Source organism: Somniosus microcephalus, chromosome 7, assembly GCF_052327205.1.
Source record: "Somniosus microcephalus isolate GS21.2 chromosome 7, FLI_Smic_1.0, whole genome shotgun sequence".
Taxonomy (NCBI): Eukaryota; Metazoa; Chordata; class Chondrichthyes; order Squaliformes; family Somniosidae; genus Somniosus; species Somniosus microcephalus.
This window is the reverse complement of record NC_140993.1, coordinates 250,003,265-250,023,501: the sequence shown is the minus strand read 5'-3', so window position 1 is coordinate 250,023,501 and position 20,237 is coordinate 250,003,265. Positions and strand designations below refer to the sequence as shown.

The 20,237-nt window shown below is 43.0% G+C and overlaps 1 protein-coding gene across 2 annotated transcripts in view; it reads right to left on the bottom strand.

The window, feature by feature from the left end:
• LOC147115224 (uncharacterized) overlaps window positions 1-20,237 on the bottom strand; it is an 83,212-nt gene that overhangs the window by 35,458 nt on the left and 27,517 nt on the right. For both annotated transcript variants that reach the window (XM_085993597.1, XM_085993598.1), the window contains 11 exons: window positions 17,715-18,105; window positions 16,848-16,925; window positions 15,922-15,999; window positions 15,751-15,804; window positions 12,748-12,801; window positions 10,036-10,089; window positions 8,911-8,964; window positions 4,395-4,448; window positions 4,219-4,272; window positions 3,991-4,044; window positions 3,460-3,513 (listed from right to left, as the gene is read on the bottom strand). In XM_085993597.1, the coding sequence (XP_085849723.1) occupies window positions 3,460-3,513; window positions 3,991-4,044; window positions 4,219-4,272; window positions 4,395-4,448; window positions 8,911-8,964; window positions 10,036-10,089; window positions 12,748-12,801; window positions 15,751-15,804; window positions 15,922-15,999; window positions 16,848-16,925; window positions 17,715-18,105 (979 nt within the window). The remainder of the gene's footprint in view (window positions 1-3,459; window positions 3,514-3,990; window positions 4,045-4,218; window positions 4,273-4,394; window positions 4,449-8,910; window positions 8,965-10,035; window positions 10,090-12,747; window positions 12,802-15,750; window positions 15,805-15,921; window positions 16,000-16,847; window positions 16,926-17,714; window positions 18,106-20,237) is intronic.

Sequence of the window (20,237 nt, the reverse complement as noted above, 5' to 3'; positions counted from 1 at the left end):
AATTTTTTTCCTTCAGGTTCTTATCCAATTCCCTTTTGAAAGCCACGATCTGCCTCCACCACCTTTTCAGGCAGTGCATTCCAGATCATAAACACTCGCTGCGTAAAAAAGTTTTTTCTTATGTCACCTTTGGTTCTTCCGCCAATCACCTTAAATCTGTGTCCTCTGGTTCTCGACCCTTCCGCCAATGGCAACAGTTTCTCTCTATCTACTCTGTCCAGACCCTTCATGATTTTGAACACCTCTATCAAATCTCCTCTCAACCTTCTCTGCTCTAAGGAGAACAACCCCAGCTTCTCCAGTCTATCCACGTAACTGAAGCCCCTCATCCCTGGAACCATTCTTGTAAAGCTTTTATGCACCCTCTCCAAGGCCTTCACACCCTTCCTAAAGTGCGGTGCCCAGAATTGGACACACTACTCCAGTTGAGGCTGGACCAATGTTTTATACAGGTTCATCATAACTTCCTTGCTTTTGTAAGGATTCAATATCGCCCATACAGGGCCAGAATTGTTAACCATTTACCAAGATACTGATGGTGAGGTTTCAAATTTATAAACACAAGTATATATTATCCAATCCCCTTTTACAAAAATAAAGTTTACCAAATAGAGTTGCATACCTTCACACAGTCAGCTACGCTGCCACAAACTGCTTTTCCAATCTTGTACTCCAGGACACTTAAATTAAGGTCAGATCAAAAATAGCAGGCAGTCTAATACTGGGGTGTCTAAACTAAATCCATGGGGCCACAAGCCCTGGTAATGTGGTCCAAAGATGCCCTAGCAACTTTGTTCTATATGCACTTATGGGGATGTTCGCTGATGACTGCACAGTGTTCAATGCCATTCAAAACTCCTCAGATAATGAAGCAGTCCATGCCCGCATGCAACAAGACCTGGAGGACGTTCAGTTTGGGCTGATATGTGGCAGGTAACATTCGCGCCAAAGAAGTGCCTGGCAATGACTATCTCCAACAAGCGAGAGTCTAACCACCGCCCCTTGACATTCAACGGCATTACCATCGTCGAATCCTCCACCATCAATATCCTGGGGGTCATCATTGACCAGAAACTTAACTGGACCAGCCACATAAATACTGTGGCAACAAGAGCAGGTCAGAGGCTAGGTATTCTGCGGCAAGTGTCTCACCTCCTGACTCCTCAAAGCCTTTCCACCATCTACATGGCACAAGTAAGGAGTGTGATGGAATACTCTCCACTTGCCTGGATGAGCGCAGCTCCAACAATACTCAAGAAGCTCAACACCATCCAGGACAAAGCAGCCCGCTTGATTAGCACCCCATCCACCACCTTAAACATTCACTCCCCCCACCACCAGCGTACCATGGCTGCAGTGTGTACCATCTACAAGATGCACTGCAGCAACTCACCAAGGCTTCTTCGGCAGCACCTCCCAAACCCGCAACTTCTTCCACCTAGAAGGACAAGGGCAGCAGGTACATGGGAACACCACCACCTCCAAATCACACACCATCCTGACTTAGAAGTATATCACCGATCCTTCATCGTTGCTGGGTCAAAATCCTGAAACTCCCTACCTAACAGCACTGTGGGAGTACCTTCACCACATGGACTGCAGCGGTTCAAGAAGACAGCTCACTACCACCTTCTCAAGGGCAATTAGGGGCAATAAATGCTGGCCTTGCTAACGATGCCCACATCCCATAAACAAATTTTTTAAAAACTTGTATTTCTTATTCATTTATCCTATTTGGATTTCACGGGCCTGGATGTTCTGTAAGGACTGTTCTTAGTGCTGTTGCCTGATTGGTGAGTAAGTCCCAAGTCTGAATTCTAAGACCTGCTACCATCCAAAGCTTGAGGTTTATGCAATTTTGTGGGAACAATAACTTGAACTTTGACCTGCGGACTTTATGCTGTGCCCCTAAGCAGCCCACAAAGACAAAAAACTGGAACATTTCTGACCCCAATATACATTGGATTCTGAAAATTCAGTTGTGGGAACAAGGCCATCCTGCTTTAGGGCTGAACAGAGGCTTTCATTTACCAAGTGATATAACAACAGACTTCGTGAAAAATGTGTTTAAAAGCTGCAATAGCAGATGATAACATTTCAATTAGCAAAAAGTTAAAGTTTTGCAATATTTTTATGATTTTACACAAATTGTGGTTATGTTTTTAAAATGTGACATCATCTACCATTATATAATTTTGTTAAATAGAAAAATTACTCATGGTATTTTTTATTTATTTATTCAATTATAGGATGTGGGCCTCGCTGGCAAGGCCAGCATTTATTGCCCATCCCTAATTGCCCTTGAGAAGGTGGTGGTGAGTTGCCTTCTTGAACCGCTGCAGTCTGTGTGGTGAAGGTACTCCCGCACAACGTTCCCGCTAAGCTGCGCAGCTGTCTGGAGGTCCTGTGCAGACCGATCACCGGCCTTTCAATGGGAGATGCGCGAAATTTTGAACGTTAAAGGGACCGTGCAACCCCCAGAAATTAGGGGGAACATTGCTCCCACAGTGCTGTTAGGGAGGGGGTTCCATGATTGTGAACCAACGCGATGAAGGAATGACAATATAGTTCCAAGTCAGGAAGGTGTTTGACTTGGAGGGGAACTTCCAGGTGGTGGTGTTCCCATGCGACTGCTGCCCTTGTCCATCTAGGTGGTAGAGGTCGCGGGTTTGGGAGGTGCTGTTGAAGAAGCCTTGGCGAGTTGCCACAGTGCATCTTGTAGATGGTACTCACTGTAGTCACGGTGCGCCGGTGGTGGAGGGAGAGTATCATTTCTTTTAAGCTCTAATTTTCCTCTACTTATTTCCATGCCATTTGTCCTATATAATTATAAATTTTTACAGTACATGCAAACATATGTACATCCAAGTAAAAAGCTTATATGAACAACTGTTCCCCAGTATTGTTTCTGATACTACTTTCAAATAATTAGGCACATGCATATGAACTATTCTATCATATTGTCCCAAATTTAAGGTTTTAGCAAATCTGTTAAGTTCCCTCTTGAAAAAACTATACAGACCCAGCAGGTTATTCATAAAATCATAGAATCTTACAGCACAGAAGGAGGCCATTCGGCCCATCGTACCCGTGCTGGCTCTTTGAAAGAGCTGTCCAATTAGTCCCACTCCCCATAGCCCTGCAAATTTCCTCAAGTAAACTGTAACAAGTGATTTAGTCCAATTTCCTATATGGTTCGTGGCCTCTTAATTATGAAAGCATCTCCTATTGCTCTACAATTGTGACTCCTTTCACAGAATTTGCTTTACCTACTCTCCTCATTGTTTTAAATGTCTCAATCACACTTTTTTTTAAATGTCTCAATCACACTTTTTTTGGTTAATAACTACATAATAGTTTTCAGTGGAATAAAAAAGAAAAAAACACAATATTAAAATAATTGACATACTCTAGTAAATTTATCATTTGCAAATGTAGTTTGGGATTGTAAGAGCTTACCATAATTCCTGGCTCCCCCATATCTCCTGAGAATCCAAGCTCACCAGGGAATCCCTGTCACATTTGGAGATACAAAGAAAGTTAACAATTCTGGGACATAGGAAAGTCAAGGACAAGAAAAGCCATTAGGCACATTGAAGCATATCCCTCTAGTATCCTAACTCTCAGTACCCAGCTCCATAGTACCTTCATTCTCATAGTATCCAGCCCTATAGCACCCTAACTCTCATAGTATCCAGCCCGAGAGTACCCTAACTCTCATAGTATCCAGCCCTATAGTACCCTAACTCTCATAGTGTCCAGCTCCATTTTGAACATTCCTAATGTTTTTGCTTCCACTACCTTGCCGAGAAAAAAGTACATCTCTCTTTCTAATATCTATTGTAAACTTGTTTCCACTAACTTAAATTTATGTGATCAGGTCCTACCCACCTGGCTTACTTTAAATAATATTCTGGATCTATTTCCTCTATATAATTTACCTTCAGAATGCTATTCAAAAACAAAAGACAATAATATGTTGGAAATCACCTTTAATCCCATGATACCTGGCGGTCCTGGTGGGCCTGGGTTTCCTGGAGAACCCTGTTGTAAACCACAGATACAATTAATTTAGCAATTAACTCCATTATCTTCCAACTAGTCTCATGAATAACTTTCAAATAGTCCGTAAAGCTTTTAGTAGGACTTGTTACTTTGGAATTCTTGGGTGAAGCATTCATTTATTTTGAACTGATCATTCTTTGAAGCAATAATTACCACTTCACCAAGGGAACCAGCACTGCCTTCTTCACCAGTTCTTCCAATATCGTCCTTAAAATAAATGTTTAAATTACTATACAGTTTCTTAAATATTGCTGTTCTCATACTATAACTAAAGTAATTGTTAATAAGATTTTGACATAATTGATAATAATGCACATTGAGATACTTACAATTTCACCCTTAGGTCCTGGTTCTCCTTGTGGTCCTGGATATCCAACAGCACCCTACAATGTATAGTCATTGAAAGATTTATCTCACTATTTGATACCACATTGCATTATTTATGCTCTCAACGTATAAATTACAGTATAATGCATTTTTACAAAGTAAACTTCTCCAAAGATTTACAGAACAATGGAAGTCATTTTCAAATGACCTCTGGAGACTAAAACCAATGGTTGTGGGTTAGTGCCCGTTATTGAAATCAATGGAGAGGATAATCAAGCGGTTTTATAATGGGCGTCTGCGCTGTAAATTTTACACTCCAGGGCTAAATTGAAAATGACTCCCAATATCTCTTCAGAACAATATTATTTTCTTTTCATTGAAATAAATTAACAAACCTGCACCAAGACAGATTAGAGTATAATATCTTTTTTAAAATTCATACATGGGATGTGGGTGTTGCTGGTAAGGTCAGCATTTATTGCCCATCCCTAATTGCCCTTGAGAAGGTGGTGGTGAGCCGCCTTCTTGAACCGCTGCAGTCCGTGTGGTGAAGATACTCCCACAGCGCGGTTGGGGGGGGGGGGGGGGGGGTGGAGTTCCAGGATTTTGACCCAGCGACGATGAAGGAACGGCGATATACTTCCAAGTCAGGATGGTGCGTAACTTGGAGGTGGTGGTGTTCCCATGCGCCTGCTGCCCTTGTCCTTCTAGGTGGCAGAGGTCGCCGGTTTGGGAGGTGCTGCCAAAGAAGCCTTGGCAAGTTGCTGCGGTGCATCTTGTAGATGGCACACACTGCAGCCACGGTAGCCGGTGGTGGATGGAGTGAATGTTTAAGGTGCCAATTATATTATGAAAAATCGAGAGTCTAAAAAGTTATATTTTTCCCTTTTCATTTTCTTGGCCTTCATAAGAACATAAGAATTAGGAGCTGGAGTAGGCCATACGGCCCTTCGAGTCTGCTCCGTCATTCGATAAGATCATGGCTGATCTTCCACTTCAACTTTACTTTCCCGCCCTATCCCCATATTCCTTGATTCAGGTCACATAGGGCTGGATTTTCATTGGGCCGTGGAGTCGGGATTGGAGGCATGTGGGGGTTTAAAATTCCAAAATCGGGGGTCCCGACCCCATCCCACCTCCATGCCAGTTTCAAAGGAGGTGGGTACCCGACCCGCACTGGGACCCGCCTCCCCAAGGCGGGAAGGGGATTAGTGCCAATTAACTGCCTGTTAACAGGGAGTTAACAGGCAGTTTTTAGCCTAATCCCCATTTTTATTGTTGAAATGTGGGATTCCTGACGGCTCCAAACCACACCAAGTTAGCGAGGCGGGCCGTCTGGATGAAGGGCTTGGAGGGGTCGAGATGTCCGGTGTTCAGGTGAGTGATGGGTGCATGAGTGCAGAGGTAAGTGTGTTTGGTCTGTGTAAAGTGTTTAAAGAAGTTCTACTAACCTTTACTTACCTTTACAGCCTTCCTTCCTTCAGGTCTCAGGAGTCCCTCATCTCACCGGCACAGAAAGCAGAATGCCCGCCAGCTGTCAAAATCTGCAGCCTCTGCTTTCTGTTCCGGAGAGATCTCTAAATCATCCTGAGAGGAAGGAATTAACCTGGAGTACAGATTGTCAGTGTTTGACAGCTTCAAACAGCTGTGAAACGTTGATATTTCATCTGTCAAAAGGTCTTGACAGATGAAATTTCAATCTGTGACATCAACTGTTGCTGGGTGGCCCTTAATTGGCCTGCTGAGCCCGCCGGGCAGGCTCATCAAGGTTAATCAAGTCAAAATCGCGTGGGTTGGCTAGAACTCGATGGAGGCAGGACTATAACCCCAAAAGTTGTAGTCCCGCCTCCTACCTGACTCCGCAATGAAAATCCAGCCCATAATCTCTCAGGCAATCAGCACACATGACAACCTGCTCCGAAGGCTCTGCCAATACCAATTGGAGATGTATATGGGTGGCTCCACCTCGGAGTTTCTTTCCATCTGTGTGTGGAAGTCTCTGCCTTTTGTCGGGCACCCTTCCAAGATGATGCAGGTAAGTAAATAATTTGTCATAAGAATCTTGACCACAAACCCATGTCTCACCATTCTGTCCATAGCCTGTTGACACTGTAAATACACATGTTCAGGGCTCTCTCCCAACACCCATAGGGTGTTTCCTCAGCCCACAGCAGGGCTCAGATTTTGCTCACCTAGGCAGGTCCGGTGCGGCCGGTGGCGGGTCATGGCCCCGCTGCTGACTCCATCCCACTGCCTAAAATGAACTTGCCTCAATGGGGCTTGTTAAGCCCACCCAGCGCGTTTCCCAGCGCAATTAGATGGAGCAGGTCTGGTGATGTCATTCATGACACGTCTTGAGCCAGTTTCCTTAAAGGGACCATGGCCACCTTACTTTTGATGTTTGTGCTGTCAGTGTTCTACAGCATTGAAGTGCTGTAAACACTGACAATGACTGCACAGAGGTTCAGGGCTGCACCCAGGTTCGCCCATGACTCCCTCCATATGGAGGGAGTCAGAGCACGCAGGGAGGTCCTCTTCCCTTCCAATGGGCAGAATAGTCCTCCCCAGGTGACCAACACAGCCTGGTTGCACATTACAGAGGAGGGCACAAGCAGGGATGTCGTCAGGAGGATCTGGGTGCAGTGACGCAAACCTTTCAATGATCTCAGTAGATCAGGAAATGTGAGTACAAAGCCACACTCACCTTCATCCTGCTGTGCCACTCATCACATCCCCATCACTCTGCCTTCCCTACCCTACTCCTGCGCATCCTTACTCACACCAACTTACCTTGCATCTCCTCCCATCCCTCTCTCTCTATCTACATATTACATCCCCATCTCACTAGCCACCCCTCACACTCACCCTCATCCTAGTGCAATCATACCAACTAACAACACACAAGGGTAGCCACTTGGGTGTTTTATCCAATGTTCATGTAAAGTTTCTGTTAATGTGCTGTCAAACATTGAAACCTTTATTTTCAACACCTTGCATTCTTGGACAGATATTTGTGCACCTCTGAAAGTGGCTTAGTGAATTGCAGTGAATGGTGAGACATAACGGTACACCCCGCAATGGTGATGAGTGTGAAAGGAATGCTGAAGGATCCAGCTTGTTCCCAATGAATTTTGGGATACTTGACTATGTTAACCCTCTCATAGAAGGGAATTGTAAGAAATAGCTGTTAAAGACAAAGATGGGTTTTAAGTCTTAAAACAGATACTGACAACATGCAGCTGGGAGCAGGAATGCCTGCAAGGTCGACTATCAAGCATCAAAGACAAATAGTAGTGATAAGGGCATGGGAATGTGGGTTCACAGCACCTCAGTAGAGCCAGTGTCTAAACACTGCCCTGTCCTCCTAGGAGATAAGAGTACAATTAACAACCAAATTCAAATAGTCGCAGAACACATGAATCACTGTGGCCTTGCAATTACCCACCTTGTTCGACAGTTAAGAATAAAAACATGTTTTCTCAAACTATAAACAAGGCCTGCAAAGGGGAAAAGATAACAACAGAAATGCGGGGAGTCAAATTACAATCCACATCTGTGGCTAACATGGCCCAAGGGTACTTGAGTTCAAGGGGGAGGGTCCGACAGTTGAAGGGTGGACCCGACAGTTGAGTGACTAACCACATAAACCAATAAAGAGCAACTGTTATGACACTGTTTGTATGGCACGTCCTATTCTGTAGTAAGTGGGCGTTGTTTATAGAATTTTATAACTTGAATGAACAACTGTTTTTCCCTTGTGAGTGCACCTCTTGTTTGAGGAAGCAGGGTGACTCTCCCTTGTTAACAAGCTTCTCTTAGTTGCTTTAATAAATTCTGTACTTGTCCTCAATTCTGTCTCCGTCTGGGTTTCTCCAAAATTCAAATCTAAATGCTCATGCCTGTTTTCTTTTCACTGAAATTAGCAAACTAAGGAAAATAGAATTGTTATTTCACTACAGTTACTCGTTTTTTACACACATATATATATATATATATATATATTTTCCTTGTAACATAATACTGGCAACATTACAGCCAGCACAGAGACATAATAAACATCTCCAAAAGTGGGATTCACAGGAAGTCACAAGTGAGTTCAGAGAGAATTGATAAGTGGAAACGATGCATCAGAACTTATTGCTATCCTTGACTCATTCTAAATACACCAGATATATTTTAAATAATTCTTTTAATGAATTTGCTTTTAATGACATTGCTATTTTCAATATATGAAAAATGTCTGTAGTTCCCTAACCATACCAATCAATCACAATTGGTTTTGATGGGATACTGGGACCATCACTGTTCAATCATGAGTGTTTTGGAATTGTGGGTTAAGAGTTGTTCTTTCTGTCTCTCTAGTTGCACAAAGCATGGTAACTTTGAATCCACTGATAACTTATTCCCCATATATGCACCAAAGGCCCCTCAGTCATGCTTGTCCAAAGTCTTGCACAAGTTGGCACCCATAATCTTTGGTCTTTTTTTTTTTTTAAATGTACAATATTTTCTCAGTACCTTTGCCCCTTGTTCTCCAGGCACACCTTGCACTCCATATGGACCAGGAACACCCTATAATCCGAAAAGAGTTTTATTTTAAGCTTTATAATATAATATATATATACAATATATATAAATGATCTAGACAAGGGAACTAGATGTAATATCTCCAAGTTTGCAGATGACACAAAGCTGGGTGGGCGTGTGTGCTGTGAGGAGGATGCAGAGAAATTCCAGTATGATTTGGACAGGTTGGGCCATTGGGCAGATGCATGGCAAATGCAGTATAATGTGGATAAATGCAAGGTTATCCACTTCGGTGGCAAAAACAGGAAGGCAGATTATTATCTGAACGGCAATAGATTGGGAAAAGGGGAAGTGCAACGAGACCTGGGTGTCCTTGTGCACCAGTCGCTGAAGGTAAGCATGCAGGTGCAGCATAGCGAGAGGATTCGAGTACAGGAGCAAGGATGTCTTGCTGCAGTTGTACAGGGCCTTGGTGAGACCACACCTTGAGTATTGTGTGCAGTTTTGGTCGCCTTATCTGAGGAAGGATGTTCTTACCATGGAGCGAGTGCAGCGAAGATTCACCAGACTGATACCTGGGATGGCAGGAATGACGTATGAGGAGAGATTGGGTCAATTAGGCATATATTCGTTAGATTTAGAAGAATGAGAGGGGATCTCATTGAAACTTATAAAATTCTAACAGGACTAGACAGACTAGATGCAGGAAGGATGTTCCCGATGGCGGGGGAGTCCAGAACCAGGGGGTCACAGTCTAAGGATAAGGGGTAAGCCATTTAGGGCTGAGATGAGGAGGAATTTCTTCACCCAGAGAGTGGTGAACCTGTGGAATTCTCTACCACAGAAGGCAGTTGAGGCCAATTCATTAAATATATTCAAGAAGGAGTTAGATATATTTCTTAAGGCTAAAGGGATCAAAGGATATGGGGAGAAAGCAGGGACAGGGTACTGAATTTGGATGATCAGCCATGATCTCACTAAATGGCGGAACAGGCTCATGGGGCCAAATGGCCTACTTCTGCTCCTATCTTCTATGTTTCTATGTTTCACGCAATATAAGGAGAGCATTCTTCAACATTTTTTTTAGCATCTTTCAACAAAGGGATTCGTTTGTACCATAGCTCCTGAGTAACCCAGATCTCCATGAGAACCTTCTTCGCCTTCCTCACCCTAGAAGACATAAAATGATCGAACCCATGAATAATGTACAAAGGCATATCTTGTAACCACAGTGTTTCATCCCAGCAAACAAGATACAGGAAACTTTCGATTAACCGGCCCCTAAATAACCGGAAATGTCGGTTAACCGGCAAAATTCAGGAGTCGGTTTCAGCTAACTTTTATAACTTTTATTACTTGCACAGCAACAAATTGAGGAAGGCAAGGGTTTGGCTGCAGCTGTTGCTAAGCTACAGAGATGCTTGCAACTTGTGGACGTTCTTCTGAAGCTGTGGGGTTTGTTGCTTCATACCGAGCTCTAAGGTCCGTATCTTTCACTATAGCGTTCGGTTATCCGGAATTGTTGCTGAACCGGCACCACGTCGGTCCCGTCTGTGCCGGATACCAGAAAGTTTCCTGTATTCATCTTTTTACATGTGAATACTCAAACTTGGCCAGTATACATTCGTAGCGAGGCCATTTTCTGAGTTCTATTTACTTCCTCTCTATCTATTGCAGTAATCCTCTTCCTTTGTTTATCCAATTCTTCCTCTATTTCTCTCCTTTTCTTTCTGACTTTCTACGTTTACTTTGCTTTAAAATTAGAAACAACAATCTCCAAAATCAATGTTAAAATATTAATTTGCAATACTAAGCAACTACTCAATCAAATTTGCATATTAAGAATGATCTTACTACAAGCACAATACTACACAGGCTGGTCGTCCCTTCGTATCGTTTCAAGGTTTCACTAACAAATGTTTCTATTCACAGGTTACAGCAGGTACAAATTTACTGTTGAACTATTGATATTAGCACCCAAATTTAATATTTGTCTGTTGGTATATGTATAGTGCATCCATATTGTAAGTTACTTAATAATCCCCACAGTCCATTTTTATTTTTAGATTTTGTTTGCTGACTCATCTCATTGTAGACAGGAATTTTTCTAAACAGGTTTCTTTTTAAATCAGACAGGATTAAACTTTGCAATGATAAAGCAGATCCCAGTGTTTTAATTCAAAATTAGTTTAAAAAAAAATAGATAACAGCTATTTTTTTTAGTTCTCATACCAATTTTATTTTTCACACTTAGAATTTAAAAAGTTACGGACAGAGAAGGACATTGGGGTAGAAATTTGCCTTGTGCGATAGTGCTAAATGGACGGTATCGCATTGACCACCTGTTATACGCAATGCTTGATATTCAATTCTATTAAAGTGAATAGAAGTGAATATCGGGCGGGGTGTATAACTGGGGGCCGATTCGATACTGCCCGTTTTCCGCTAGCGCCCAGGACTAATTTCTACCCCATTGATTTGTATCTTTGAGCAGATCACAAATACTGCTAATATATATTGAGCAACCCCTGATGGTTTGAAACTCCTCAGTCACATGTTTACTATGGCAGATTAGATTTCAGCATTTCAATAACTGTGCAGATAAAACGTGTAAAGACCAGGGAGTGGCTGAGGCAGAGACCATCACATCTTTTAAGGGGAAGGAGTAGATAAATATTTGAAGCAGAGGAAGATAGAAGCTATGGGGAGAGAGTGAGACAGCGGATTTAGATTTGGACTACTCCAGCAAACAGCTGACAGACACAATGGGACAAATAGCTACCTTTTGAACTGTAAACAACTATTAGTTCTCTCAGCTCAGTTGGCGTTTAACTAAAAGATGATCTCTACAGGGAAGCGGTTGTACCTGGGATAAAAATAAAGACTTGGCACAATTAAAAAAAAAAAATCTTGAATATATTTTCTGAATATACTTTTAACTACCCTCTGAAATGGCCTAGCAAGCCACACAGTTGTACCAAACCACTACAAAGAAGTATCAAGGACTGCAGCTGTTCAAGAAGACAGCTCATCACCACCTTCTCAAGGGCAATTAGGGATGGGTAATAAATGCTGGCCTTGCCAGTGATGCCCACATCCCGTGAACGAATAAAAAAAAATATTACTATAAGATCAAATTATATTCCCCCCCCCCATTTTATCCTTCCTCTCCTGAAGGCAGTACTGTAGCAGGGAAGCCAGCAGTCTACAGGGCCTAACCCAAATAGCCATTCTTCAAATGTGAGCACAAATCGTAAGTGTCAGCAGCTACTTGACTATGGGAAACTATTCCAGTTAAGTCCAATCCTGTCTTGATTTGATGTCTACATGTGAACATCTTTCCAGCAACAAAGAGGGGGCGGGTGAGGGGGTGGCAGGAGTCTTTGAATAACAATCAGAAAGTCATTCAGATTTGTCTCCTCTGTAGTCCAGGGACTCTGAGGCACCACACCACAGACTCGTTTAAAATCAACTTTAGCAGAGAGCGAGCCTGGGAGCTTTCTGGTTTTATGGGTTCAGCAACACAATGGATCATTTATTCACTGAACTACTGTGGAGCCCTAACATGTATTTTAATTTAAACTGAGTGAAATAATCTAATATGTCGTTTTAAAAAATATGTATATATGTATTATATAGTTAAAAACATGTCTTTTTTTTAATTGGAAAACTACTAAAACTGAGAGCACAAATGCACTGATTAAAAGTGTAATCGTTCCAGGTTATCCATGAGAGATGAAGAATGCAGCCTACAAAATCTCTCGGTCTCCTGATGTAAAGTGTATGAGATCTAGAACCTATTTATTATGTATTACAATTGTAGTTTACCCTTGGTCCTGGATTGCCTCGTCTTCCTTGGGCACCTTTAAAACCTCGATAACCCTGCAACACACACAAATCATTTAATTCAAGAATCCATCGCAAACATGTAGAACAATCAAATCTCTCCCGTACAAGTGGTGGAAAAAGAAATATACTTGAAGGATTGTTTTTCCCCCAACCTCTTTAAAAGTGGAATCTCACCATCAGGGCTTCTTAAAAGAAGAATTTACTTTGAGCATCCATTTTATTCTGAATATTTTCAAAATTACTTTTGAATATAGGACAGTCCTGCTGACATTATCATAGAAACTATTGGGGAGGAATTAATGAGACCAATGTGACAGGGCTGAATAGTGGCAGAAATATAAAGATTAACAGAAAGTGGTTTGATGAATGTACATTTTCTCTGTGTGTTAACTCAGCTCTCTCAGTTAACTGCAATAACTTCTGCAAAGCCAATCCCCCAGTACTATTAAATTTGGCATCATCTAATGACTATTCTTGATTTACCCCATGAACATGGCAGATGGAATATAATGTGGATAAATGTGAAGTTATCCACTTTGGTAGAAAAAACAGAAAGGCAGAGTATTTCCTAAATGGTGAAAGATTGGGGAATGCAGATGCTCAAAGGGACCTGGGTGTCCTTGTACATGAGTCACTGAAAGTGAATGTGCAGGTGCAGCAACCATTAGGAAGGCAAATGGTATGCTGGGCTTCATTACAAGAGGATTTGAGTACAGGAATAAAGAAGTCTTACTCCAATTATATAGGGCCTTGGTGAGACCACACCTGGAGTACTGTGTACAATTTTGGTCTCCTTACCCAAGGAAGGATATACTTGCCATAGAGGGAGTACAACGAAGGTTCACGAGATTGATTACTGGGATGGCGGGACTGTCGTATGAGAAGAGATTGAGTAAACTAGGCCTGTATTCTCTTGAATTCAGAAGAATGAGAGGGGATCTCATTGAAGCATACAAAATTATTACAGGGCTTGATAGGGTGGATGCTGGGAGAATGTTTCCCTTGGCTGGGGAGTCTGGAACCAGGGGCCACAGCCTCAAGATAAAGGGTAGGCCATTCAGGACTGAGATGAGAAGAAATTTCTTCACACAGAGGGTGGTGAATCTTTGGAATTCTCTACCCCAGAGGGCTGTGGAGGCTCAGTCATTGGGTATATTCAAAACAGAAGTCGATAGATTTCTGTCTAGCAAGGGCATCAAGGGATATGGCGATAGGGCCGGTGAATGGAGTTGAGGCAGAAGATCAGCCATGATCTCATTGAATGGCAGAGCAGGCTCGAAGGGCCGAATGGCCTACTCCTGCTCCTATTTCTTATGTTTCTTAATCTTAACAATTTCCTGCAGTATGGGCCTTGGCCCTTCATCTTGCTTCCTGAATATCAATTTTTAAATATCAGAGCTGAAAGTAAAAATAAAAATAAATAAACAGCACTGGACAGAAGATGTTAAAGCCCATCATAGTTTTTGTCAATAATTTCACTTTTTTGAAGGAACAGAGATTGCGAGGCTCCCTCTTTAATACAACAAATTTCGCTCAGTCATCACTATCGAGGGCACCAACTTTTGGTAAACAACAAATCAACTTCACCTCAGTAATATCACATTGTGGAGCAGGCCCACAGCTGACAATCTGTACAACTGCCTCTTATTTGTTATCTAGAACATTAGTTTCGTACTTATTACTGAACACAATGGGGTGGAATTTCTGGTGAGAATCAGACAAGATGGCTTGAGTCTTGTCAGTGTTTAGTTGGAGGAAGTTCTAGCTTATTCATAATTTGATGTTGGGCAGGCAGATGGAGAGCACAGCGACACTTGTGGATTCAAGGTTGCTAGAGGAGAGGTAATGCAAGTGTTGTCAGCATATATTTGGAAGCAGACCCCAAGCTAACAGGTTATGTTGCTGAGAGGCAATATGGTGAGTGTAGTGTATGTGCCTTTAAGTCAGAACTACTTTTTACAGCTCCTGTATACTGTAGTACCGGCAGTGACCACACCGATATATAAGCTGTGCGCATGCCTCTGTACCCCAGTCTAGAGATTACCCTCCTCCAGTAAAGACCTGTTATTTGTTAATGTACAGCATCCGTGTGATTATTTATCCACTGAACCACGGATCTAACAGTGAGGAATGGCAAGGATGGCAACTGGAGCACACCAGAGGTGTCAGTACAGGCACATGAGCAGAAGCCATTGTAGGGGGTGTACTGGCTATGTTGGCACAGGTATGAATGGAACCCTGAAAGAGCAGTGCCACTGAGGTGGACAACAAAAGAGAGACAATGGATGGATGAGGCAGTGGTCAGAAAGGTCAAGGAGGATGTGGAGAGTGATGCACCACAGTACTTTCATCTGTGTCTCAGTTTCTAAATTATCACCTTCTTTACAGTGTATTCCATTATGATGCAAGTATTTTTCAAAAAACAAGTAAACCTAATGCAAGAAACTCAAAAAGTCTGCAGTTCCTTTTATCCTGATAATTCCTCCAATTGCCCTGACTTTAACTTTTTCTATTTTATCAGAAGTTTATATCCACAGATCTCACTTGTTGACCTCCCACATTGGGCCATTTAACAGCCCAAGCTTCCTACATTGGCCTTGGCACCTGGGCTATTTGTTCAACTCTCCTCCTCTACTTAGCATTTACCCCATACATTGCATCTGAAATTGAAGGTTTACTATGTGGGGAACCATGGGGCAGTCATTTGGGCTACCACTGTGTGCCACAGCTGAACACCAGCCACTCGGCTTTGAAGAGCAAAAGGTGCACACTTTTGAGCATAACACAATACAGCTTTAATCCCACCCACGGCAAGTGAAACCATTTATCATCCCAGATAAAAGTTGACCGAGCTCATCATGCATTGGTGATGCATTTAAATAGAGCTGTTTCATTTTAAAGAGAGGTACCCAAGTGACTGCTTTCCACATTGGAGCCAAGTACAAGAACTAGTGCAAACTTACCCAACGTGCCCGTACATACCTTTCTACCCTGAGATCCAGGAAACCCAGAATTGCCTTTGTCACCTCGGTAACCCTGTAACAATGACATTTACGTCAGTACCTTTAAATACATGTAAACTGCATACAAAAGCAAGTACATACAAGAAAGTTATTCTCTGGAAAACTTCCTGAAGTGGTGGAAAAGCCTTACCTTTGGTCCAGGGAATCCAGGCATTGCAGATCTGCAGGCACATTCTGTTGAGGTGCCCTCAATTCCTTGTCTTTCACACTACATTGGTGGTTTATAATGAATCAAAAGGTTCAAAAGAAATATAATGTAGTCAGTTTTAATTTGCAAAAATTCAAGTACAATTGCACAAACCTTTTTTAAAAAACTGTGAAATATATGGCAGCAGTGTGGTAGAACACACCAACCTTAAAATCAGGCTATTCAAGAGAGAAGTTAGGAAGCACTTCTTCACACTAAAGGTGGTAGAAGGGTGGAACTCTCTCCCTCAAAAAGCAGTAAATGCTAGCTCAATTAATAATTTTAAATTGGAGATCGACAGATTTTTGCTAGCCAAGGGTATTAAAGGATATGGAGCCAAGGTGGGTGAAAAGAGTTAGGATACAGATAAGCCATGATCTCATTGAATGGCAGAACTGGCTCGAGGGGCTGAATGGCCTACTCCTGTTCCTGTGTTCCCAACACCAGAACACAGTGCTACGATGGTGGGGCCCAGGTTTGATCATGTCCGCCATGTTGAAGCCCTGATCTCATCTGCAGAGGAGGGAAGAAGACAAAGGCCAGGGAAGTAAAACAAAGATAGCAATTCTTCATTGAGGCTTATCTCCTATCCCATGTACCTCCTGACAGCTGAAGAAGAGCTGAGCTGGCAGTGGCATGAGAGCAGGTTCTTCACCCTGCCCTCTTGAACGAGAGATGGGGACGCCACAACGGGGAACTCTCAATAAAAGAAAATTGGGGTAGAAAAGACAATACAAAACTCTGAAATAGGAGGTGAAATGAAAGTAAACAGCAGTGATCATTTTCATTCAGAAAAGCACAAATTCATCACTGACAACAAAGGAAAAAAGTACCCATAGAAGATGATCTCTTGTGAATTTTGTACTTACAACACCAGGCAATTCGCAGCAGGTTGCATCAGTCGCCTTGCTTGGGTTGCTATAAATTTTGAATTGTTGTACATCCATCTAGGATATAAAAAAGTATGGCAGATGAATTTAAATAGATATGTGTGTGAAGAATTCCATCACTGCAATCTGAAACTTGCTTTGTTTGGTATTTGAGCCAACAAAACTTGTCAGTATAAAGCCTAAAATCCCTGCGAGATACAAGTACCAAATTGTAGCAATGAATTGTCCAGTTTCTTGCACTGTAACAGTTCTGTAGCTAGCTAGCAGTCTGTATGGCCACAGATTAAATGAACAGTTTTAGCCGTTCGATCCAAATGCATAATTACTACTTCTGTAGTACTGCAAGTTCATTATTGCCTTTTATTCGCTAATTTTATGAATATTTAAATATTTTGCAACTTTATCTTAAGTTTGGTGGTGTCTAAAGCAGGGAACTTTATTAATAATATTGCCTATGCTTCTGCTTCCCACCCCCACCCCCACCCACCCTCATAAATAACTGACAGCAGTAATAAAGCTACCAATTTACATAAATGTCTCCAACACCTCGGAGCTGCCTCTCATTACCTCATGACGAGCAATGAAGTTGGGTGACCGCTAGCCACTACAAATGCCCCTCAAGTCAAAAACTGTGGCAAAATACAACCAGTTAGAAGGAAAAGAATCCATGTGTCATCAAATTATTTATTTTACATTTATGATCCTAGAACACTGCGTAATATTAATGATGGTCACATTTTCCGATGTTATAGGCACATCATATTTCATCAAGAACCCAATCTTAAATGTGGTTTATTTATGGGATAAAGAGCTGAAATGGAATATTATGGAGTGAAAGGTGCTTACTGGAGGTGTAGCATCATTCTTTGCTCCTGTAGCTATAATGGTAACTCCATCCGTGCCAATGGATCCATACTGTCGAATGGGAGCTGTACCAACCTGCTGACAATCAACAAATAGAGTCAGCTGGGTTCTCGTGGCACTAAGTGAGAGCTTGTGCCAGGCCCGGTTAAACAGCTGTCCCACATTCTCAAAAGTGGTGACCTCCTCTCCCACTGCCGCCACGTTGTAGAGTTCAACAGCATTGGTCTCACCGTATAGACGGAGTCGGAACAACTCGTCGCCGTATCTGTCAGTTACCTCCCACAGATTCCATACCATCTCAGGGGTATCTTCTCTCATTCTAAAAGTTGCGACTACTGAGAATTCTTTGGGGAATCCGTGTGGATGAACAAACCTGTAAAATTCACAAAAATGTAAACACTTTTTTTTCCCCACGGCAATTGCAAGGGATATATTTTAAATGTGAAGTGACAAGGATTTTCATACTTCTTAATAATGTAATAAATTTTCTTTGCATTGCACTCTGGTTACCCGCCAGTGTTTTACACAGTGTACTAATGTGTTGCACCACAGAGAAATAGGACAAGAGTTCAGCCAACACAAAGGGTGAATTTTAACACCGAAAAACAGGAGGGTTTGGAGGTCAGGTGGGATGTAATAATGTTAAAAATCTGAATCCCAACCCCAAAGCACCTCCAACCCGCTCACTTCCTTTTTTAACGGAGGCGGGCCGGGGGAGCGGGCAACCAACCCGCTCCCAGGAGGCTGGTTGTCCATTTAAATATTATAATGGGTCTGCATGCCACATTTTTAACCACCATTTTAAATTTAACCCTGGCCAACCAGGTTTTCCAGGTCTTGGACAACATGGCGGCTAAAGGGAGGTGAGGACTGCCGGATCCAGAGGCAAGAGCCTTTCCACTTACCTGCTGGATCCAGTTTACCTGCTGCACCCACTTCCTGTGATCGGACATCCCCCCAACCTTTCCGATCTCCCCTCTGCTCTCCCCCCGACCCCGCCCTCCAATCTTGCCTCTGGCCTCTGATCTCCTCCCTGCTGCAGACTCCGATCTCCCCTCCCCGCCCCGGCCTTTCCGATCCCTCGCTCCCTCCTCTCAACCCCATGGCTACAGCCTGGTGCCGAAGGCTTACCCGTCCGACAGCCAGCCTCTCAATATGGCTGGTGGCGACCGGGAAACGATGACTAAAAATGGTAATCAGGTCCTGCTGTTAAATTCAGCAGGATCTTCAGGAAACCTGTTCTTCCGGGTTAAATTGCCCAGATAGGTGGTAGAGGTCATGGCAGAGTCCCGTGCTATCCTCAGTGCCAGTATTGGGAGAAGGATTTGACATATTGCAGCACTACCTGGAGCAAGTGGCGGCATCACGAGCAGATGCAACTGTCACTGTGGCAGAAGTGTGTCCAGTCCAGTCTGTGCATCCAAAGTGAATGCTTTGACCACTGGCCATAAGGCCTTGGGGGATGGTTTGGAGAAAATGATTGAAACTAGCTTCTGAGAACCTGGGGGTACCAACTCTGCAGGATCGAACTGATACCATCAAGGTTGTGCCCCTGCTGATCAGTGGGTACTCGGATCCAGGACCCAGCACAAGTGGCATGTCTAGAACCTGCATTCATGATACCATCCTCTCTCTGAATCACAACTCATGTTACTTTTCCAACCAGTACCCTCACATTCCTGCTCATGTTGGTGACAGGATACAAGACCAGGCTGTCCATGCACCTGCTTTGGCGATGCAGCCTGCTGAAGAGTCCTCCTGAGACTCGGACGCCCTGAGACGAGGGCCATCTTGGTCCTAAGAGGTCACCAGAGGATACCACAGAACAGCCAAGCATAATGGGCGTCTCTCACCCTCAGCTAGCATCTTGGCACAGCACCAGGATAGATTTGAGAACAGTACAGAGTGTCACCGGTGCAAGGCACAATAAGAAGATGCACCTGCTGTAAACAAACATATGCAGTAAAGCCACTTTGTGATATGAAATCCAGTGTTCTGAGGTATGTCAGTTATTTGCTTCATTTTTTTGTTCTAGAGGATGTTTGGATGTCACATTGCAACAGAGCACAAAGTTCTCTTCTATGACTCCTTAAGCTGATCTCTTCTGATACATTCTCAAGAGAGTGGCAGGGTCTGGAAACTCTGATGGAAGGTACCTCCTAGTTGGTTTACTTTTCCTTTGTTGTAGTCTTCTCTTTCTCCTGTTCCTTTTTCTGCCTCCATTATAAAAGGGTATATATGGAAATCATAGAATGGTTACAGCACAGAAGGAGGCCACTTGGCCTGTCGAGCCTGTGCCGGCCCGGCTCTCTCCAGGAGCACTCCAGCTAGTCCCACTCCCCTGCCCTTTCCCCGTAGCCCTGCAATTTTTTTTCCTTCAGGTACTTATCCAACTCCTTTTTGAAAGCCACGATTGAGTTTGCCTCCACCACCCTTTCAAGGCAGTGCATTCCAGATCCTAACCACTCGCTGTGTAAAAAAAGTTTTCCTCATGTCGCCTTTGGT